The sequence below is a fragment of the Epinephelus lanceolatus genome, chromosome 6, assembly GCF_041903045.1.
Source record: "Epinephelus lanceolatus isolate andai-2023 chromosome 6, ASM4190304v1, whole genome shotgun sequence".
Classification (NCBI taxonomy): Eukaryota; Metazoa; Chordata; class Actinopteri; order Perciformes; family Serranidae; genus Epinephelus; species Epinephelus lanceolatus.
In genome coordinates, this window is record NC_135739.1 from 9,971,909 (window position 1) to 9,995,476 (window position 23,568).

Consider the following 23,568-nt stretch of genomic DNA (forward strand, 5'->3'; position numbering starts at 1 on the left):
ATATGTGTTTACACATGATTTAACCTGGAAATTAGGCAGTGTGTGTAAAATGTAAAAACATATAATCAGTGAAACAGTAAACTTGGGGGTAACGTTTGTTTTTTGCATTTATAAACGTGACACTTGTCATACATTACGGAGTACAGTAGTCTGTGAATGAGGCATGATACTCACTGTGTGCACAATTATCAGGCAAACTGTATTCCTGAGGATTTTATTTTTGAACAAATACAGTGATATCAGTCAATCCAAAATGTTAATAAACCTCAAAACTGAATATTTAACAAAGGAAAAGTGATGTTATATTTATCGTGCTCAAAATGTATAATGACATTTTCACACTCATTTTTGATATGCATCTCATATAGAAGTGTGTTCTCGACATGCAGCATGTTATATGAAGTCTGTATAAATGTGGTCACAGGAAATACAGAAACACTGTATAATGAGGCCTAGATACAAAGCATGGAATTGCAGTCTACATTTTACATCATACAGGATTCATATGGTGGCATTAAATAGTTGAAGCTGAATATCTTCTGTCCAAAACACATTCAGTTAACTATCACATGAGACAAAGAAAGGCTGCAGTTGAACAGGCGGCATCAGTTGGCAGTTCTGTTTCAAAAATTGTCAGGCAATTGATTAATAGGTTAACTTCTATTAATAATTGAACCAACAACCTCCTCACAGTCTCATTTCTCTAGTTCCTTTTAAAGTGTGCAATTCCTCAAAAGCAGACAAATTAGCCTTTGTCACAGAAGACATTTCTGACATGTCATAGCGGTTATCAAAATATCCTCAATTTGTGAAATATCTCCTTATAACAGTTTCTTCATAAACATCTATGATGAATTTTCTTTGTGCATAATCAAAAAGGGTGTGTTAAAAGCTGACTGTATCATGAGAAAATCAAATCAGAACAGTCAGAATAAATCAAAACAGTATTTCCCTTTTCATTTCCTGGTGACACTCCTATAAATCTCATGTATGATGAAGTAATATAACATCTCATGTTTACTTTAAACCCAAATTATGTACTTAAATAATATGACTGATGGATTAAAATGCTCCTTACTCTTCCTCCTTGCCTTGCAGTCCGCCATGTTTTTTTGACAAAGGGGGCGTGGTTCTACTGTGGCCACTTTAGATGATGTGGAACACTATGATTGGCTTAAAGACATCCAATTGAATAAGTCTGTGCATTGGGGAGGAGTCAGATGACAGCAATCATAGATCTAGACATCTACTGGAACGGTCGGGGATCTTCCTAGAAATTTCACTTTCTCAATCATCTACATTTCAAGTCATATAAATTCCACTGATATTCAAAAGTCATATTATCGAAGACAGTCTACATTTTACTGCCTTCAGGTTTTGTGGCAGTTATTCCTCAGCCACCTTCCCTGTGATCCTGTAGGTCTCCGTCGGCCCCTGCTCTCCACACGACAGCTGGGTCTCTTGACTCTCCGGCTTCTCCAGCACATCTGTCAACAGTGAACATAATCTTAGACAAACATTGAACATCCGATGTTTTTACTAAGTAAATGTCTCTTTTTGTTGCTTTTTTTTCATTTAAAGGCCCAGTGTGTAAGATTTAGGGGGATTTAGTGGAATCTAACAAAAAGAAATGCAGATTGCAACCAGCTGAAACTACTCCTAGTTAGAATTCCTACAGTGTTGATTGTTCAGGAGGTTTTTACCATGAGCCGAATTATCCACAGAGGTCTCTTCCTCTCCAAAACAAACAGCTAAACCACAAGCACCCACTCCCTATGTAGATATAAAGGGCTCATTCTAAGGTAATGAAAGGGCATCAATTCTTGTTTTCAAGTGATTTTACACCAAAGAAAACATACCTATTATATTCCATTTCTGTTAATATGTTCCTCTACATCCTACACACTGGCCCTTTAAGAGCTGGATTTCAACTGTGACGTGGAAATGTTACAGACCTGTTTGCTGACTGTCTCCTGACTTGTTCCTGTTGTGCTTGTGGGAGGGGGCATAGAGGAAGATAATGGTGAAAACATACAGGTTCCACATGCCGTAGATCCCTGTGAGGAAAGCACTGTGGACTTGGAGCGTGTAGTCTCCCCAGTGCCAGTGACCCTCGCTGACCTGGTGAAAAATAAACATTTGGAATAATCTTTAAGAGCCCGGAGACAGCCGGAGATTCCAAGTCCTAGCTGAGGCAGCTAGGACTTCCATGTTCATCATTAGAGGGGTAATACTTACTTGATTTAAGATAAAGAAGATCACCGTCATGGCTGCACACGCTAGAGTTACCAGCATCAAAAACTTGAACCTGAAAATTATACCCTGGAGCAAGAGTGGAAAAAAGTCAGAATATTGTTTCATCTCTTGTGATTCAGGTATCAGATGAAACAAATAAAACAATTCAAACCTTATAACGCAGTCTTCTGGCCTCAGGCATTGCAGGAAGTTGCTGTATTTTCCCACCAATGTTCCTCAACACACAACGCACCATGACACACAGGGAGAGAAAATACAGACAGACAGAAATGCCTGCCACATTAATGAAGGCGATCTGTGATGACAGTCAAGGAAACGGCCTGGGGCCGGTCGCACAGTGCACCTTAAGTTTACTCCTCTAGTATGACACTTAAGGTTTAGTTTTTCCTTAGCTGAGGAAATGACTCAAGGGTGTTGCACAGACTCTTGCTCAGACACTATTTGTTTGCTTGAATGTGCACTTGTGATAGCCTAGACTTCCTGTTGGCCACCTTGTTTTTTTCCTGACTTTGGTTGCTGAGGTCATCTTTGCAACAGTTTAACAAGCTTTAAGCAGTTCCTCAAGTATAAGACCAGGACAAGGAGATAAACTCAATGAAACATTAAGGAGAAGACTTAAGGATGTTTTCTGCAACTGATTTTATTTAAAGGAATTCTTAACTCTGATTTAAAGGAAATCTTCACTTAAGGTGCTTTGTGTAACCGGCCCCTGGATGATACACACAGAGGCACAAATTTAAAGTATGATCTTATGTGTCTGAAACATTGTAATCATCTGAAGGATACTGCCACCTTCGCCCCAATTTCTGATGCCCAAACACTGTAGAATGGGTTGGTCAAATGAACGCCCCTATCATAAGAAACAAAGCAGATCAATATTTAAAGCAAAACAGAACCATAACACAAAAGACTTCATCAAAAGCAGTCATGTCATTACCTTTCACTTAGGTCAAATATGAGGAGGATAAATGAGCCGAACATCACCAGTCCAACCTGCCACCAGTATGCTGAGAGCCGATTCCTCTGACTTTGGTCCTAAAGGATTTGATAATTAAGTAAACTGCATTTCAGTCAGGAACACTTCAGTCAAAGAAAACTTTATTTCCATTTGCAGTGTCATATTTGGCGCTATGGCTCTGTTCTGGGGCCACTCTGCCTTTCCTCGGGCCTACACAGAAAGCCTCTTCCACGTGCATATGTGGAAAGCCTAAGGCAGAGAGAGCACACCTCTTTGCCCTTCCATTTACATATGTGGAAAGCCTTAAGGCAGAGACAACACATCTCTCTGCCCTTCCATGTGCATATGTGGAAAGCCTTAAGACAGAGACAACACACCTCTCTGCCCTCCCATGTGCAAATGAGGAAAGCATAAGGCTGAGAGAGCACACCTCTCTGCCCTTCCATGTGTGAATGAGGAAAGCCTAAGGCAGAGAGACCACGCCTCTCTGTCCTTTCATATGCAAATGAGGAAAGCCTGGGGCAGAGAAAGCAACAGCAAAGATCCCCCAGGAACAGAACAGAGCAGCATAAATGACAAACAGAAATTACATTGATAAGTCAGACACAACATGCAAAGGTGGAGCTGGAGTGGAGGCGGGTTGCAAAGCAGCTTGCAGAGGAGGCCAGAGTTTAAATAGGGCACCCTGAATACAATTTGCAAATGAGTTACATAGAAAGGGATCATGTAATCTATCAGCTGACTCCCTTCCATCAGTCAGCTGCTCCATCAGCTGATCGGGCTGTTTGAGATCAGCTGATGTAGCTGGGCTGTGAGCTGAGCTTGACAGTGTGTCCTGCCTGAACTGATGCTCAGTAAGTGGTGTGGCAGAATGGAGAAAGCTACAATAGAGAAGAAGTGAAAGGTGCTGACCATGAGGTGTTCACCACAGAAGATGATCCAGAAGCAGAAGAGTGCGGCATAGAAGACGCCCTGCTGGGCATCTTCAAACAGCAGCATCCACGTCCACTCAAAGCCCAGGGAGAGCCACTCCACTGGCACATTCAGGAACGTCATAGAGATACCCAGAGCAAAAATCACCCTGTATACAAGGCAAATACCAAGACTACTATAATGGATTGTTCTTAAAAGACAATAACATTCTGCTATAGGCTGAGTATTGACCTGATTCTACTAGGCTACAAGTGCACTTAAGATCAAACGGTTTTCATTTCCCCTGCTCTCAACATGCCACCCTGAAGCACTGCATCCCTCCTGAAAGTATGACAGGAAGTTTACCTGTGGCTTTAAGTCCACACTGAGTGACTAAAGAGCCTGGGCTGCACTCAGAGTTTCAACCCAAGAGCAATGGAACTGCTGTATAATGAAAAGTTGACAGTGTATTCAGTCTGTAAATCTGAAGCCTGCACAGATGTAAGCATCGTATGGAGGCCCAAAGAGGTCAGTGTTGAATAAACAAATAATCAAATGATCAAAAATAAAAAATAAAAAATATCAGTGCAAAACATAGACGTACCAGTACATTGTAAAATGATTTAAAGGTCCAGCGTGTAGGATTAAGGGAAGATATTGACAGAAATGTAATATAATCATGTTTTCATTAGTTTATAATCACTTGAAAATAAGAATTGTTGTGTTTTTGTCACCGTAGAATGAGCTGTTTATATCTACATACAGGTCGGGTCCTTGTCCATGAAATCCACCATTTTGTTTCTACAGTATCCCAAAATGGACAAGCCAAACTCTGGCTGTAGATAGGGCCATTTGTGTTTTTGTGTATTTCATGTCGGCCACTGTAGTTCTCCTACACACTGGGAGTCTGCAGTCTGCACCCTCACCGCTAAATGCTACTAAATCCTTCAGACGAGACCTTTAAAAAATCACAAAAACTCAATTTATTATCCTTTTTATTGAGTTTTTTTGGATTTATTATATTTGATTTATTAAATTATTTATATTTATTTTTATTTTATATCTATCAATATATATTATATCTATTTCATTCTACAACTTTATTTTAAATGCTTCTTTTAAAAGTATCTGATAATAAATAAACAGGTATTTATATATATTACATTTATTTCGTTACAGAAATGTTATTTCAAATGCTTCTTTTAAGTAGGTATTGAATAATGGCATTTTTCTCAGTTACATTTTTATTTCACGTCACATTTCATTTCATAATGTCACTTCACAAATGTTGCTTCTCATAACTTTTCATGACAGTGAAACTGTCACCAGTTCCCACTCCCTCACCCTTCAGCCAATCGCACGCCCCCAGTTGCCCAGCTAACTATCTGCCAGCTAGCTTATTTGCAACAAACTAGCTTTTCTAAAAGTGATATGAACTAAGAAAATACTTTAAAAATTTTTTTTTTTTGTCACATATATTCCCATGTTTTGTATTTATTATTATATACTTATCATAATGTGTAATTGGTCTATTAAATACTGAACCCTTTAGGCTTCCGTATATTTGTAACTTTAATGCTAAAATGTAACAATATTCTTGATGTGGCTACATGTTGCTAGTGTTAAAGAGTTAATGCTGTGGGTTTAATAAACACATTTTTCCTTATTGGTTCGTACTTTTCCAAAAGGACCGGAGGTCTAGCCATGAGGCCGATCCTGCGCCAGTACCAAGCTGTTGCCACAAATATCCAGGGACTGAACACAGTCTTCATGCTGATCCACACTTGAGTGAAGCCTCCATTCTGGTGGATGCCCTTTGAGAAGCAGGACATTAAATGTTTGAATGTAACACATGCAGGCTTTGAGATCTACTGAAATTGAAATTACAATTAAAATACAATAATTAAACTCACCACCACATGGATGTCTTTTATTTCTCCAATACCAACGTTCACTGTGTCGTTCACTGGCAAGCGCAGGTTAATTAGATAATATTTGTGGGCTACACATCCCAGTTCCATGAATGGTACGGGGTCACAGTGGTAAAAGCGGCCTTCGTTTTCATACGTCTGCAAAAGTACAGACTGTTACAGGTTACTAAGCAGAGATATTATAGTTCATTTCTTATGTATTAAAATGCAATCATGCAGGTTTACCTTAGGGGCTGCAAATATGCACCTGAGAGGCCTTTGCACCACTGAGTGAAACTTCGTGGTCCACTCAGATCTAAAATCATCCCTGTATGCCAGGCCAGCATCAATAGTGATGATTACATCATCTTCTACACAGGCAGGAACAAGATTTAGAGAACAAACAGTAGCTTGGACCTACTATATTCTTTACATTTCTGACAAAGACACACCTCTTACCAATCTGATTGATCATTTTGAATGCGATGTCATACTGTAGAACAGCCAGCATGTACTGAAACCAGGGACTCATCTCCTTGTTGGGAAGAGGCACATGCACAGCAAAAACAATGTCGTTGGCATCCAGCGTTTTTGCCAGAGGCTCATCGAAGCTGTGAATCTGCTGGCACCCGTTTGGTCCCCACGGCACGAGCCAGCCACGTGCCCTGTGGCGATTAATACATTTGGTGGCTAAGTAGCGAATGGCGCTGGTGGGACTGGGAGCTATTGCAAAGGGGAGTAAACTGTCAGAGACATGTGGTTTGAGTTATGTTTTTTAAAGGGCAAGTTTTGTATTTTTCAAACTGGACTCTATTTGCCAGTGTTTTGTGTCTAAGTGACTAATGGGAACAACAATATTTTTTGAAATTGGTTCATTGAGCGAGACAACTGAAGGCATCAGCCTTTAATTAGTAGGACAGCTGTTAGCATGAAAGGCGGAAATAGAGGGGGGATAACGTGCCTGCTCCACCCTGAAGTGCTTGTTTTTGCAACAGACATGTTCAGATTATTATTTTGTGTCTGACAACTTATAAGTATCTCAAAAGAGATAGACATTTTTGTTTAAAAGTAAGATCCTTTTTGTTTAACCAGAAATAGCTCCATAATCGCTATTGCCAATCCCACCAGACTCCATTAAAAAAACATTAATTTTCTCATCGTACAACTCACTTCATTTTAAGTTGACAGAGACAAAATAAAATTCACAAAAACCATCTTGGTTCATCTTTCCACTGTTCCAGCAATCACCAGCTCTGGTTTGGCTGAAATAAACCCTTAATTTACGCAGTTAGATGTGAAAATATGCTGGCTTTATACATGCTAAAATTAGTGTTTATTTGAATAGAGTCTGGTGGGTTTGGCGAGGGCAAGTTTGGGGCTGTTTTTGGTTAAACCAAAAAGATCCTACTCTTTAACAAAAAAAGTTTATCTCTGTAGGGATCCTTTCCGTAAGTTGTCGGCCATCTGAGCCTATCAGTGACAAAAAAGCACTTGTAGTGGACAAAAATTGACAGTTAGGGCAGCAACGATTAGTCGACTAATCGATGACTCATCGACTATTAAAATAATTGGTCACTATTTTAGTAGTCGACTAATCGGTTTGTGTCATTTTTCATAGAAAAGTACTATAAAAGTACCTCAAAATACTCTTATTGCAGCTTCTTACGTTCAAATATTGGCAGCTTTACACACTCTCCCATGATGGTGAACTAAAACCCTTTGGCATGAGTACAAAACAAGATGACATAATTTGGGGGTTTGGGAGAGACAGACTGACATTTTTCAACATTTTAACACATTTTTCGGGTAAATGATTAGTCGTCTAATCGAAGAAATAAACGACAGATTAGTCGACAATAAAAATAATCCTTAGCTGCAGCCCTATTGAAAGTGCAAGCACACCTTGGGTGGTTACATCGCAGCCTGTTTCACCTCTCCCAGCTGCCAGTGTTTTCTCTCATTACTGGACCAATTTCAAAAATTGTTCCCAGTTAGACACATAACACCGGAAAACAGGGTCCAGGTATAAAACATATCAAACTTACTCTTTAATAACAGCCAGAATAAAGCTTTATCATATTCATTTAGCCACACTGGAAGAAGCCAGTTCAAATCAGATTTTTTTTTCTGAACTTGTAACACAAAAACAATTTGAAGATTACACATTCTAAATCTACTATCCCTTCTTTAAACAGTTGATATATAAAATCTGACTACTTACCAATTAATGCTCCGACCATGATGCAAAGAACTTGAAAAACAAGAATAAAGCAGCCCAAGAAAACCAATTTCCTGGTGCTCATGTTTTCTATGATTGCTCCTGCCATTTTTAAAGATTATTTTGAAAGACTGATGCTTGAGACAAAAGACCCGTGGACCCGGTGGGCTAAGTGCTCCACTGCTGCTCGTCTACCTGCTCACACACATCTGACTCACAAATCACGAGCACAGTGAGTAAGTGCAGAGGGGAATGGGGGTCTAACCATCATGTGTTTAAATTCAGAGGAATACATGATTACATACACACAAAACAATTGTCTATAAAACATGATTCCTTTATTGCTTAAAGAATACAACTTCGTAGCATAGGTGAGTGAACGTGTATCACAACTAGGTTACTTGTCTTTACACTGAGGATTGACCACAGTCACAATGCAAATGTTTGATACTGCACCCGAGGAGAGGGGAAATAACAAATTCAGCCTGGATATCAAAGCATCTTACAAAGTCATAGGTTAATAATCCTTAACATTGTTTACACTGACACGGAGTCAGCAACAAGAATCACAGTTAGCACCTACACCTTTAAAAAACACTAACTCTGGGCTGTTAGTCTGTCCTCTATCTTTGGTTCTATGAGACAAAAATATAACGTTTCCAAAAGGTGTGGCTAATTAGCAATACTGTGGGTGGTTCAAGGTAGAAAGAAAATGCAACAGAAAGTATCTGAATGAGCTAAAATCAACCAAAATGTCCATTTAATTCTCTACTTAACAAAAATATTCCTATATTCACAACCCCTCAAATGATCTGCGGTTGAACAAATATACTAAGAGAGGGTAGAGAAACCCCTTTTTGTAAGAGTGATCATCAGACCACAAGAAAGGAGAAATCGACTGCTCTGATATCGTTCTGAAAGCAGCTCTCCTAAACCACCAAATAGGGATCTAGTACAACAAATGACATAAGTAAGCTATCTGGTGCAGTACCTGAAGGAGCAAACACTTGCTGCATTATCACCAAAATTCACTGACATATCCCAGGCAATGTCTGCCTTCAGTGTCCACAACACAGCCAGAAATCTACAAATTACTCACAACGTAATATCAAGACATAATTAAACAGAAGCAACTGGAAAAAAGGGGGGAAAGATGAGATCAAAAAACTTCATTAACAGCCTCTCAATCCAAATCATTTTCAGGTACTGGTGTCTGAACGTGTGGCCATCGTGAAATCCCCCTTCATCTTTCTCTTCAGTGTCCATTCCAATGTGCATTTATCCATGTTACACTGATGTATACCGGCGGTCAAACACGCCTCATGTCTCTGCCGATGACGGCACTGGGAGATCTGTGTGCCGACACTGTCCCAGGAAGGGATTTGGACAAGTTGACCGGCGTCCTGGAATCACATGTCATCCTCTTCGTCTTCGTCCTGAGAGGAGCCGGCCTGCTGGGCGGCGCTGGCAGATGCCGCCGCCATCTGTGCCTGTTGGGCGGCCTGCTGCATCTGTAACCACTCCTGCTGGGCGAGCTCCGCCTGCTGCTGCCGCGCCTGCAGGAACACAGTCGAACCGAAACAGAGAGATGAGACAAGGAAGGCGAATAAAGAGCTTATTAGCTGATTATAAACGGATCATGATGGTGATATCTGATGTTAAAATAGACCTCAAACATGGCAGTGTTTTCGACCCGTAAAGATATTATCCTACTATATACATTAGACAAAAGAAAAATGCTCACAATATTTTTTTGCAGTACAATACTGAGGCTGAATTTGTATATATTAGTCATTGCAAAGATGTATTGATTAGCACACCACTGCTGCAAGATCATTTGACAGCATGCATTATTAGACAATGTTCTGCATTTTTAATATGCACAAAGCAGACATCTTCTCCCATTTACTCTGAGGACACAGCTGAGGAGGAAACGGTCTGTACTGGAAACAGCTTTGCTAGATCACAACATCTAAGTTACATTTTTCTAAAATGTGTTTAGTCTTTAAGATTAAAGATCAAGCTGTCGAGGCAGATGGTTGCCCTCCTATGGGCATGAAGTCTTTCCTCGATGCCGTCACCAAGAGCTTGCTCATGGAGGAACTATTGGGTCTCTGTAAATTAAATTAAATTAAAAAGTATGCTGCTAGTCCTGGTCTATGTGAAAAGTATCCTGAGATAACTTTTCTTATGGCCACAGGGAGGAAAAAAATAATCTGTGGCGTTCTGTGGTGCGCAGACTGAGACCACTGAGGAGTACAACAGGAGATCTTTTCTACCTGTGGCCATCAATCTGTATGATTCCTCCCCCTTCTGTAGGGAGGAGAGCTGGAACAAAGGACACTGACAGCAATATTCACCTACATTAGGTGCACATTTACTTTATATGATGTACATTACTATTTTTTAATATCTTGTGCAATGTTTTATCATATTCAGTATGACACTGATTATCAGGAGCAGTCTGCTTTTCCCACCATTTTAGTTAATTTTTAGTAACTCTTGTACTTATCTTACTCCTACTGTTACTCTATTAGGCACTGGTTTGCTTTTGCTGCTTGAAACACTTCTATCTTGTATATTTTGCCAGATATTTAATAGTCTGTTGTTCTAAAAACTGGGCCCAGTGAGTAACTCTGACCCGAGGAACCCACTGGTAATCTGGTTGTTAGTGGTTGTGAATGTAAAATTGTGGTTACTGTAATTTGAAGCATTCTCTGGCACAAGAATTTCCTTCGGGATAAATAAAGTTCTACTGAATTTAATTGAATTGGTGATAAAAACGGACTTAATTAGTCTTGTTTGTTTTGTATCTGCTCCCGCATACAAAACAAGAACAAGAAATGTACTCACATTTCTGAAGAGGTGCACCTCACCTGAGACAAGACCCTTACATACCCATCTACAGAACCACTGTACAAAGACACCACAATATTGTGACACTGAGACAGGGACGCTCCTTACTTCTAGCAAATATCTACACAGCATTACTTTCTGCCAGTTTCTGCTTGTGTTACATTTAAATCACAGCAAGATGCAAAGGAATCTGTCCCATATATCTCCAGGTGTGCAGTGAAGTAAGGGTGGCATACTGTGGAGGATGCTAATAGCTTAGTTTCAAATGATATTAATTATTAGAATAGAGTCTGCTTAGTTAGCAAGTTTTCATACTGCTTTCACTTTCATACATACTATGAAAGTGAAAGCATTTCTCAATTCAGTAAACACACAGTATCTGACTGCTTCAACCTCTTTCACAAATCATGTTCACATATTACACTACAGTTGAAATACCTATAATTGCTCAGACTTCTCTTTCACGATACTTTTAGCCATCATGACACCTCCTCTCATTGCTATCTGTCTCTTATTTGAGGTACATTTTACTTATTAATCTCTGTATGTTTAAATGTGGGTACTCATCAACACCATTACTACATTATAAACTGTATATCTGGTCATATTTTCAGATCATACCTTGGCAAATAATTCCTGTTGTTGTCTGAGGAGCTCTTCCTCGGGTATACCCAGGTTCTCCAGTCGAGAGCTGGCCTTCCTCCTCTTCAGAGCGACAGTTTTACACTCCTGGAGAACGTCTTTCACCTCTGTGATGTATGATGCGAAACCAAGGCTCTCGAGGGCTTTGTTGTGAAAACAAGAAGTGAGAGTGAAATAATTACTGCCTGTGGTTTGAAATTGATGACAGGGGGAGGGGCACACCCCTGCCTGTATCCCTCAATAGCTCGTTGCTGTGGAAATATGGACCAGAGGGGTCATCCCTGTGTTTCTCTGGCAATATGTGCCCATGGTCCAAAGCTCAATGGGTCCTACATTGAGCTTCAAATTATGGTTTGAGGGATGACTCAAGTCTCAAGACTCAAGACAACTTTATTAATCCCCTAAAGGGCAATTTCATTTGACAGCTCGCACAACAACACACACACAACACATAGGACATAGAAAGAAAATTAAAAGCTCACACTTTCATACCAAGCTGAAATATATTGGACCATTCAAGCGCTACTTCCTCTCAAAGGTGCTCTTCCTCTGTTTTGAGTTGGTCTAGGTGGGCATGTGTGTGTTGACATAAACTTACATTGGAAAAGATTGGTGAGAGCTATCTTTACAGTTCAAACTGCAAAAAACAAAGGGATGTGGTCGTTTCAAATTCAGTTTGAATACAAGAAATCCATTCCGCCACTGTGGAGATATCAATGTTTGAAGTCAAGAAAACTGTCTTATGTCTTGCCAGCAAATTTAAAGACATGATCAGTAAAGTATAAGCTGCTATAAGGTGGGTGATTTCAACATACTGACAAAGGGAAACGTTTGGCCAAGGGGAAAACATTGCTGAGAACATAAAACCCCATGAAAAATCTCCTTAATGTGTCATATTGAGAGGGGAACACAGGACCCTGGGAGCAAAGGACTCACCATTGATGACATGCTCAGGAGATATGGTCTTCTTGTCGGACTTGTTGCATATTTCATTGGCTTCTGAGGATATGAGGTGTATGAACTCTGTGCAGCAGTTAACCACCAGCTCCCTGGCGTCGTTAGCCACTCGTACGTTAGGGAGAGTTTCTTTAATCATCTTGTTGATAGCTGCTCTGGGGATGGTGAGGTCGTCGTCGTTTCCAGAGGAAGAAGCCATCGTGGCAGGCAAATGACCACAAACCACAAAAAAATAAATGATAGCTCCGGTTCTTGACTCAGTGGTAAAGAACAACGTTACAGCAGACGACGACAGGTGTTTTTAAGTTAGTGGAGTTTGACGTTCTGCCCGAGACAAGGCAACATCAATTTAAATGTCATCAAGACAGAAAGACGTTTCCTCAAAGTTAGCCGGTTGGTTGGCTAGCTTGCTAACTAAGCTAACAGCGAGTTTTACGTGCTGAAACAAACGAGGTGCAGTTTCCGCAGACCAGCGCTGTTACGCGGAATGTGACAGGAAATTCAAGGCCTGATAAAGGCTCAAGCACAATTAAGAAAACACAAAGACGTTAATACTGGGAAAAGTAGCCGTGATCCCTGTCGCAAGCAAGCAGCAACCCAGAAGACAAGTGAAAGCCGAGGCAGAGAGCATGGCTAAAGCTAGGCTAACAATGAGCTGCCCCCTGCCATATGTAACTAAATAGTTGGCCGGGTACAGACGACGAGTTGAATGAAGTCGCCACGACACTGCGGGTCACTCTTCCCTGCATCGACCAAATGAGCCAAACATGTCAAACAACCTTAAAGCTGCCAACAGTTCATTTACAATTTTGTATTCTGAGCCACATTAGCTAAATTTAGCCGGAACCAACGTCAAACAAAGAGCCGGATGTACGGTGTAACCGAGAGGTGTTTGGTGTGGCACAGCTAGTGTTTACCGCCATCTTGTGTTCAAGCCGGAGAATTACACACTCATTCGACGATAGATAGATAGATAGATAGATAGATAGATAATTCACCATAGACATAGACACACCAGTATCATCAAAGTCACCGATACACAGACAAAAAAACATAGGCAAGGGACTGCCTTTGTTGTAATCAATACTGTCTTGGAAAATGTGTCAACTTGTTGTAACAAATGCCTTAAATTATAGGTTAAGGTCCTCTTCATCACATAAAAAAACCCAAAATATTTCTTTTTTGGGAAGACTACAATACCAATGTATCAATATCAATTTCATATCATATCAATATTTTCATATGCTCTTCATTGGCTTATGTACTTTTTAAAAGTTGTCCTGTAGCACAGTGGCAGTTTGAGAACATGGTATTGATAATCTATGAGGCACTGGTTTTACTCTTGCTCCTTGAAAACACTTCTTATCTTGTATATTTGTATATTTTGCCATATATTTAATACTCTGTTGTTATAAAACTGGGCCCAGTGAGTGACCCTGACCCGAGCAACCCTCTGGTTGTTCTGGTTATTACTGGTTGTGAACGTTAAATTGTGGTTACCATACTTAGTGTTACTGTAATTTGAAGTATTCTCTGGCACAAGAATTTCCTTGGGGATAAATAAAGTTCTACTAAATTGAATTGAATTGAATTGAATCTAGACCTTTTTGAAGGGAACTCAAAGGAGCAAAGTAGGATGAGCATAAACTCAAGTATTATTAAATTGTGTCGAGCTAAATTAGCCATACTGTTCTTATGGGTGAACAACATAATCCAGTTCACCCATAAGGATCCTTATTTGGGTGCCTATATATTGACAGTTAAACATGTCACTATTCCAGGAAAAAGGCAAAAAACATGAAAAATCCACCATTTTTTCATAAATATATGAGACCGAAATGTTGCTGCATAACAGAAATGATCCATTTTTGTTTCAACTCACGAATATTTTTGTGAAAGGTCTCCCATTAAAAGTCCACGTGGTGTGAGGCTCAGAGCAAACTGCTGAATCCCAGATTAGGCCATGAGTTATTATCTTACATAACCCAGTGTCACAAACACAATATGTCATTAACACAACCGATCCACAAACTCTTCCCTGTTGTTAAAAGTTGGCTTTTAAATGTTTGGAATGTCATCAAACACAAATGTCACCTCTCTGTAAAGCAGTGTAACGACCTGAACGCTTCCTCTGATGCAGTGACTTTGTCCCTACCCTTCAAAGTTTTGCTTACGACTTACATATTGTGTAATGTAAGGCTTGGAGGCTTAACGAGTTAAGACAGTTATGGTAGACGGATGAATGTACCAGGTGTAGTTTAAAACCTGCGGCAGGAGCTCACAGGCACATGTGACAAGAGACTGAATTGATTATTTATTACTTTCATATTTTTATTTGTTCACAGTTTCATCACAAAGACACTTCACAGCTACATCAAATTGAATAAAGATAAATTACAGAATGCATTGATGCATCTTGACAAAAATAACAAAGACTCTGAGGCTCTTTTAATTGGTCTTGTCCTTCTCCAAGGTAAAGCTCTTTCGACTTCTCCAGCGCAGAAGTTTGAGGAAGTTCAGACTGGCGTTGAAGACCTTGTCGTGCTCAAACACCATTTTGTAAAATGTTTCAATTGGGAGGTCGCCGTTGGGGTCAGCGTATTTCAGTGTGGTCATAGGGGTGTAAAGCGTATTTGTCTGATGACGGAAAGGGGGATTCTCCATGGTGATGATCTTGAAGGTATGCTAGGAGGAAAAACACAAACATCAACCACACAGACAATGTGCACTGATTCATCTCAGTTTCCAGTTCTTTACAGACAAAGCAGTAGATCTCTGGTTCCCAACCTGGGGGTCCCGCCACCACTATGGGTCGTCAAGTGGACTTGTGTTTTTTATTCTCGCTTAGGGGAGGGACGTACAAATTTAAATGGTTGTACTTTGGATTTATTTAATTGCCAATTTAAAAAAACGACAACAGAAAAAGCCTTCCAAATTTGCATTTAGAAAGCATGTTTTTCTTAATATATACATAAATACATATATATATATACATATATATCGCCAAAATTACACAATTTATCATAACCAGAAACTGTAAAAACAGAAACTATTTGTGGATTTTCAAACTTCCAACACTCCTTGGACACATCATGTGCAATGAACACCGAATAGCAAAATTTCATCAAAATGACTTCATGTCATTTAAAATTTGGCCAGAAGTAAACCATTTGCATGAACTAACCAACACGCATTGCAAGAGTTAAAAACCAAGGCTTTTTTCAATTCCATGACTTCATCTTCAGCTTTTAACTTTCAAACACCAAAGGGTAAGATTTAAAAATCTAGACTAAATTATGGTGGAGGGGTGGTCATGCGTTTTCCACCAGTCACTTAGGGAGGCTCAAGGAAACATATTTGTAGCTTCAGGGAGGGTCAAAATAAAAATAAAAAAAATAATAAAAATTATACCCCTGCCACCCCCTGCCTTGCATAAATTAAGGACAGTCCCTTAAAATGACGAAAGAGCTAATGGAACAGCATCAGGCAGAAGAACAAAACACTGAATTTGTTAGTTATATATGTAGTTCCTACAAATATCAGGAAAATTCATCTCTGAATATTCAGAAGAAATAATCTGCTCAAAATTCATTCACATTTTTTTGCACAAACTTCCTGCAGTAATTGAGTTAAGTGTACAGTCTATCAGTGGTTCTTTACTGTTACTGTTATGCACTCAATGTAATATAAAATATCCATAAATGTCATTTAGTCAGGGCTCGTCAGTTGACTCAGTCGTAGAAAAGGGGTCCCTCAAGGAACAAGGTTGGGAACCACTACAATAGATGATGAGGTGAATAATGCTTGTGGATGAAAACTATAGTTACCTCTGCTACATCCTCAGCAGTCTGCCCGAGGGTTTCGAAGATCTGACCATAGTTCTTCAAGTAGATGTTCTGGAACATGTCAGCAGTGATTTTGTCAGCTTTGCTGAGATCAGTCTTCATGCCCTCCTCAAAGACCTTACGCTCGAACTCTGTTATCACTGGACCAGGCTCTATCAGGCTGATACTGAGGGAAGAAAAGAAGAGAGGTACAGTACAAGACAGTGGTGGTGTTAGGCCTGGGTGTCTGAGGTGTCAGCCTCGAATGTTTTATGCTGCATTCACATGGAATCAGGCAAACGGCAGACGGCAAACCGGATGTCATGTTAGTGGACCAGAGAAGGACGGTAAAACTTGGGCGAGGACGGCAGAGAATACCATCCACGGCAACGGTAGACGGCAATGCCGTCCAAAGTTAAAATATTTTAACTTTTACCGTTCATCGACCACAGAATACTCAACCAGATGTGACATAGTTCCAAAACAGAAAAGAAAACATGGCTGAACTTGACAATGAAAAGCTAGTGCTTTTGATGCAGCAGCACCCAGAATTATATGACCAAACTTTAAAAGCCTATCATGATGCTTCCAAGAAGGTGTACATATGGGACGCAGTTAGCGCAGAGCTGGGTGGAATACCAGGTACGTAATATGAAACGTAACGTTATGAATTGCTTTATTAGCTTAGCGAGCTATCTGGCTAACGTTAGCTCTCTGTAGCCCAAAAACATTGCCATAGCAACAATCATGTGTCATGAGTCACGTGTGTCTCATTTAGCCATTGTGCCGTTCCGTCAGACTGCTTGTTTATTTTTCCCGTTCCGTCCAGCAGATGTCTCCTGTTACAACCCAATAGCCGAAGACCATAACACTCCCGTGTGCCACCTGCTGTCTGCCTGATTCCAGGCAGACATGTTGCCCTGAATCTAAATATATCGGCTATATGTATAGTTCAAAAATAAGAATAGGCCTAAAAAAAAAAAAAAAAACTATATTAAACTGTCTTTCCATTCATGCATTAGCAACACATTCTCACTCCGACCTCGTTATATATTGACGCTTGGTCATGGACTTTCCACGTCCAGATACGACGTGCAAGGTACCCTGGGTGCATAGGTTGTTGACGTTCTGAGACGCCGTGTCAAGTTCTGTTACATGCATTGTCTTCTTTCAAAATGACCTTCAGTTTTCACAGGAAATTTACCATTTCCATACAGTCTCTTTCAAAATAAATGCACCAGTCAGAACAACACTGCGAATTGACCTTTTTTACCCTTCAACAACTAACCACATGGTAGCCTTTAGGCAACAAAATATGGTTGGGTTTAGGAAAAAGAACAGGGTTTGGCTTTATAATCTTGCGGGATGCAAACATCGCTCTCCCAGGTGAAAGTCAGTGCTTGTTGGACCTAAAAAAGTATCAAAATAGAGCTTGTTTGTTTTTTTTTTTTTTTTAAAAATGTCACTTGGGAGGATCCCCCTGAACCCTCCTACAAAGGACTGGGTTAAGCCCCCCATGTCCTCAAAGTCTAGAAACGCCCCTGTTAAAAACAGAAATATATGCCTCCCAATAAGAAGATGAAGAGCAGAGTAGAGAATGAGAGTAAAATGTAACTGAGTGCTACAGTGCTATACTTTAATGTACTGTTTTTATCTGAAACCGCCCTGCAGACATATTTCCTTCAGGGTTCAGGTACTGAATGATGCTGTTAGGACTTGCCCTGCAGACCAGGGTGTACTGTGGATGTTTTTGGCATGACACACTTAAGCTGACATACTTTCCTCTCATTGGTGAGACAATGGTGGGTCTGGTTGTGCGATGCAGTGTGCAGATGTTGCAAACAGATAACTGCTGGTGTGCAGGCATTTTCATGTTCGTTCTGAAGAGGAATGTTGTTTCCCTGACTGATCTAAGCTTTGTGAGCACCATTTGAATTTCAGTACTGAAAGTAAAGAGCAAAAAGTGCAGTAGTCTGTGTGTTCTGCAGAAGCAGCATTAAAGCATCTTACTTGAGTTGAAACCTCAGGGCTTGCACTGCTAGGCTTTCGCAGAAGCCTTCCACTGCAAACTTGGATGCTGCATAGACGTCATTGAATAGAATTCCTTAAAAACAGAGCAAGACACTGTTAACAAAGTCTTCTGTCACCATGAAGAGATGTTTTCATGTTAAACAGATGTAACTGTCCTCACCCTGAATGCCCATGACGCTACTAATGACCACAATATGGCCTTTTTTCTTCCTCTTCATGTCAGGTAGGATTTCCTTCAGCAACCGCACAAGCCCAAAGAAGTTGGTGTCCATGACGGTCTTCATCTCATCGATAGACTGACACTCAATGGGTCCAATCAGACCCATCCCAGCATTACTTACTGCAAGAGGAAGAAATATTATTCAATCATGTAGAGTACTATGCCTTGGAAGAATATGCATATCGCATTTTTTTCTGACTGCATTGAACCAAAGAACTTACTGAGAATGTCCACCCTGCGCTCAGGCAGGCTGTCCACACAGGCTTTGATAGAGACTTCGTCACATACATCCAACTGTTTGATTTCCAAAGTCCTGCCCAATGTTCGACCTGCAGCCTCAACCAGCGGCTCAGCCTTACTGAGGTTCCTCATGGTGGCATAGACTGCAACAAAGGAAACTAACTGAGAACTTGCGTGCAGAATTAAAGTTAAAGACCTAATCTGGCTTTGAACAGAGGCAAAAAGGGCGAGTGCACCAACCATCAAATATAAGCAACGTGTTTTTTAACTTACCCATGGTAGCACTGGATAGATCAAAAAGTGTTGTTGGTTTTTTTTTTTTAATTAACAAGTCATTCATTATTGTGTATTGGCCAAGATAATGACAAGAAAAGCAATTGTTTTCTACAGACATTATTGCATTTCTATCCAGAATAGTGTCATGAAATTGTTTTTTTTAAGTCATTGCTGCACTTCCAGCCAAGATAGTGCCACCAAATGTGTTATTTCTTAACCAAGACATTGCTGCTTTCCCTGCTGGGATAGTGCCACGAAAAGCGTTTGTATTTTTAGCACGACATTATAGATGGAGCCACAGACAGCAATATGTTAAGCTCAAATCATGATTTTTTTTCCCTTTTACCAAGTGGTTTTTATGCCTAACCCTAACCACACATTGCCCGCAGTGATGTTGAAAAAACATGTAACATTTAAACATATCTACTACATAATAACATACAAATGAAACATATCCGTGATTTGCATAAACATACAATACCATTTTTCTCTGGCAGTTGGGTTTTGCATATCACTTCGATTTTAATTTCTCGGGTTTTGTCTCTAAATGTCTGCTGCCATACCAAAACAATGGCAGTAACACGATTTTGTTTACGATGTTCACAGCATTTAAAAATGAGCAGCTGAACTCAACAGCAACATCCTCTGCAAAAACAGTGTTCCAGTTGTTCAGAATAATTTTGTATTATTTATTTGCACAGTATTGAAACAATTGGTAAAAAACATCAACAACGGCAAAAAACAGATTGTGCAGGTGAGATGAAAAACTCCTTAAAGGGTTATAAATTATCTCACCTAAATATTCAATAAAACAAAAGACAAAGATTTGAAATTGCCTATAAAATAATCAATAAGATACAATATAGTACCAAAAATAGAAATATAATCTACAGGTATTGTGACTATTTCATCCATAAAAGCAGTTCCTGGAAAGAGATGTGCATTGGCACGACTCTCGGAGGCAAAATACTCAAAACTTTGCAGCCGAAAACAAAGCAATCTGCACTGCTGAGAAAATATGGTTTCCTTTTGTGATTTGGATGAATACATTTATAATAGAATTATAACAAGTTTCTTGCCAAATGAAAGGTTATCTGAGCATGTATTCTTATATTTGCAAAACAGCTGTAGGCACATAACTTTGAATGACTAGTCTCTAAAAGCAAACTGGTCACTTGTATTGCCACAGTATTTGATATTCACCATTATTACTCATCAAACTTTAGTTTAAATAAGGGACTGTGTGACACTCATTGGTTTGGGGAAAAGCCTTCCCCACCTTTAATGAAACTGGACCCTCAGCTTTACTTAGAAAACACTGTAAAACCCTCTTCTATCATATCTAAAAATAATACCACAGTGTTGAATTAATGCAGCTAATAATAAAAACCAAGGTGCATATAGAAATTAAAGTGGCGTACTGTTTTAAACTTACTATTTTAACCCCTATCGTAATTTTCATACAGTCTCTGCTGTTAAATTTCCATTCTTCCATTCAAATTTCTCAACAGCCTGATGTATGTGCAACACAGACATCCTAAAACTAAACTAAATTAACAATGTTGCAGTTTTACCCATGAACCTTTTCTTCTCATCTTTTGCGATGCGGGCAGCCAAGGCGAGGCCAATTCCAGAGGAGCAGCCTGTGATGAGTACCACCTTCTGGGCCATTGTGCCTGGTTAGTGTTTGTCTTGCAGCTCCAGCAGCAGAGAATGAAGGAGAACAAAAGAGGGGAGGTAATGGGTGAGCGGAGGGCCCTTTTAAAGCCCGCTTCTTAATCCACAGGTCTGCAACTCAGCAGAAGCCTTGTGCACATAGGCTGAAGATTACCATCAAGCACAGCCTACGCATGGTGCTAATGCCTAGTGAGGATTTAGGCTGATGATAACAAGTTTATTGTCGCAGTGAATCGTGAAGACTTGACTCAAAGACTTGACGGGAAAAAAGCACATGTGGGTCATTATCAAAATACGGTGATTTTCCAAGTCAAAAAAGTAAAAAAAATTAATTCAGTTTTCACAAATGTAATTTAATGGGAAGTATTTATTAGCATGTTGACCATGTTAACAACTGTAATGGACAACTAGAACATTTGTCTTTTTTAAAAAATTTTATTTTTTTTTATAAGGCGTACTTAGTTTTCTGTCATTGGTGTTACCACACTTTCGGTTATAATTACAAGATTCATGAATGCAATAAAATGAATCAAAAGGCACATATCACAACATCTGGAAACTGTTGAACAAACTCCATGAAATAAACAGTAATTTTTGGAATTAATTTTGAAATATTTAACATTATTACTCAATTTCAGTGATAATGTTTTATTCGACTATATGTGTACTTTTGATAAAAGACAAAATATGCTGATAAAATTACTGAAATTTACCATGGATGAAGTCAAATAATAATATATTTGGATAAAAGTTAAATTGCACTGACATAAGTAATAATAATATCTTAAATGATGTCTAATGTTATATGATCTTCAAATTTCCTTGTAGTAACACCACTGACGCAAATGTAACACCAATGACTTTATACTGTATGACAAATAATTTCTATTCATTGTTACATTTAACATTCCAATAAATGGCACTGTACAACACTGTATAACAATTAATTTAATTTCAAATTCAATTTCAGTTAATTTCATGCATTTCAACTCAGTATGAATAAAATCTAACTGTTCTCATTCATAGCTGATGAAGGTAAAGATAACAGTAAAAAAAAGAACAGAAAACAGGCAAGGATAGGCCTGAATGACTTTAAAACAGCTAAAGACTTCCATTAAAACAGTCATTAAAAATTCCATAACATGGAGTAAACAGGCATAACATTAAAACGTAAACTTCAAGAGCTATTTCATCTATCTCTGTTATTAGTGCAAACAAACGAGGGCCAAAAAAGAAGGCACTGGTCTCTGCAGCTCTGAAAGAGCTGTAAATTCATCTTTGCTTGTTGTTGATTTTTGATGTTTTCTTTTTGTAATGTTTACATGCGAGTTTCTAAATATCTCCACGTCATGGGATCGATCTCAACAGATCTCCGGTTGACAGGGCGAGGTTCAGGAATGAAACACACAGTCTGGCTGTCATCATACCAGTTAACATCTTCCCTTGGGCCAGGCCAGTAAAACTTGTTAATTCCATTCCTGTGCATGCACTTTACTTTAATGTTGTGCTCCTCAACATCCAAAATTACCCCAGGAAAGAGGTCTTCATCATAACTGAGTACACACCACCGACCACTGTGATGGTTTCCAATGACATCAGGTCGGGACGGCACTGAGGCATTATTTTTTTCAACTGTGTTCTCCATCATAAAGGTAGCTTCTTGAAGCTCATAATAGGGACAGTCCCACACTCCTTTTGCTAGCTGACAAAAGCAACTGATGTCCCTGTATTTGACTGTTCCAGGTGTGGTGGAAATCACTTGGTGAACATTCATTGTCCCTTTAATAGGGAGGAGAGGGCATATTTATATGTTTTAGTTGAGATAAAACATGCTAAATGATGATAAAACACAGGCCTATAGTCATTGGTGTTACAGGCAAGGGCGGTAACACCAATGACAGTAACACCAATGACAAACATCTATAACAGGCTAATAGCACAAAATGGTGTCTAAGCTAGCTCAATGCTGACTCATGTGGCATGAGTCAGCATTTTAAAATCTGTAAATTACACTAATTAACCTGTTTTTTTCCATAAAAATATTTCACTCTAGCACAAATCAAAGTAACACCAATGACACAACAAAAAGAACCACGTCGAAAAACAAAACTTTAACTGAAAATATCTTACTTTTACTCAGTAAAGAGACACTCACCATGCATTGACTTAAATGGCTCTTCTTCTTCTTCTTCTTTCTGACCTTGACCTGACCTCTTACATATTCTTGACCTTTCAAAATAAGGGTCTGTGATACCAGTAACACCAATGACACCCAATCAAGGGACAGATATTCTTTTAAAAAATATTTTTATTATTAAATAGCCAATTTAGTTTTAATTTTATTCATATATTAAGAGCAGTGTTTGTCCATAATTGACCAATTATTATTTTTTTAAACAAAAAAGAGGAAATATTTTTACACCGTCCAATACCGTTGAATCATGGCAGTGGGACAAGTGTTTTTTTAGCTACAAAGGAAATTAAAATTTAAATAAAAAAATAAAACTGCAAATATATAAACTGAAATTATCATCATCATTTAAAATGGTATTGAATTACATAATTTTGGTTTAATGTGGATGATTTTTTTA

General features: G+C 39.2%; 3 protein-coding genes across 3 annotated transcripts; all 3 read right to left on the reverse strand.

The window, feature by feature from the left end:
* Positions 1-198: 198 nt before the first annotated feature.
* LOC117254341 (protein wntless homolog) lies at positions 199-9,483 on the reverse strand. The gene is made up of 12 exons (XM_078169111.1): positions 9,462-9,483; positions 6,496-6,759; positions 6,283-6,407; positions 6,040-6,195; positions 5,804-5,940; positions 4,127-4,295; positions 3,194-3,291; positions 3,043-3,106; positions 2,408-2,551; positions 2,239-2,322; positions 1,956-2,121; positions 199-1,487 (listed from the first exon to the last, which is right to left on the reverse strand). The coding sequence occupies exons 1-12, from the start codon at positions 9,481-9,483 to the stop codon at positions 1,387-1,389; spliced, it is 1,530 nt and encodes a 509-aa protein (XP_078025237.1). The 3' UTR covers positions 199-1,386.
* dr1 (down-regulator of transcription 1) lies at positions 8,574-13,580 on the reverse strand. The gene is made up of 3 exons (XM_033620696.2): positions 12,689-13,580; positions 11,732-11,895; positions 8,574-9,810 (listed from the first exon to the last, which is right to left on the reverse strand). Exons 1-3 carry the CDS (start codon positions 12,906-12,908, stop codon positions 9,664-9,666), a joined length of 531 nt encoding a protein of 176 aa, XP_033476587.1. The 5' UTR covers positions 12,909-13,580; the 3' UTR covers positions 8,574-9,663.
* A 1,435-nt stretch (positions 13,581-15,015) lies between these two features.
* On the reverse strand, positions 15,016-21,546 carry LOC117253717 (retinol dehydrogenase 8). Its single transcript, XM_033621344.2, has 6 exons — positions 20,875-21,546; positions 19,006-19,167; positions 18,725-18,904; positions 18,544-18,637; positions 16,537-16,720; positions 15,016-15,394 (listed from the first exon to the last, which is right to left on the reverse strand). Exons 1-6 carry the CDS (start codon positions 20,969-20,971, stop codon positions 15,158-15,160), a joined length of 954 nt encoding a protein of 317 aa, XP_033477235.1. The 5' UTR covers positions 20,972-21,546; the 3' UTR covers positions 15,016-15,157.
* Between the last annotated feature and the right edge of the window lie 2,022 nt (positions 21,547-23,568).

Excerpts from the sequence above, each read along its gene's own strand:
- LOC117254341 (XM_078169111.1), bottom strand. The coding sequence starts at position 9,483 with ATGGCCACACGTTCAGACACCA. Across the intron at positions 2,552-3,042 it reads AAATTGGGGCGAAGGTGGCA|ATCGCCTTCATTAATGTGGC; the intron begins GTATCCTTCAGA and ends CTGTCATCACAG. Across the intron at positions 2,122-2,238 it reads TCTTCTTTATCTTAAATCAA|GTCAGCGAGGGTCACTGGCA; the intron begins GTAAGTATTACC and ends ATTTTTCACCAG.
- dr1 (XM_033620696.2), bottom strand. The coding sequence starts at position 12,908 with ATGGCTTCTTCCTCTGGAAACGACGACGACCTCACCATCCCCAGAGCA. Across the intron at positions 11,896-12,688 it reads TCCTGAGCATGTCATCAATG|CCCTCGAGAGCCTTGGTTTC; the intron begins GTGAGTCCTTTG and ends TTCACAACAAAG. Across the intron at positions 9,811-11,731 it reads AACAGGAATTATTTGCCAAG|GCGCGGCAGCAGCAGGCGGA; the intron begins GTATGATCTGAA and ends GTGTTCCTGCAG.
- LOC117253717 (XM_033621344.2), bottom strand. The coding sequence starts at position 20,971 with ATGGCCCAGAAGGTGGTACTCATCACAGGCTGCTCCTCTGGAATTGGC. Across the intron at positions 19,168-20,874 it reads TGAGAAGAAAAGGTTCATGG|TCTATGCCACCATGAGGAAC; the intron begins GTAAAACTGCAA and ends CCTTTGTTGCAG. Across the intron at positions 16,721-18,543 it reads GCCCTGAGGTTTCAACTCAA|TATCAGCCTGATAGAGCCTG; the intron begins GTAAGATGCTTT and ends TTCTTCCCTCAG.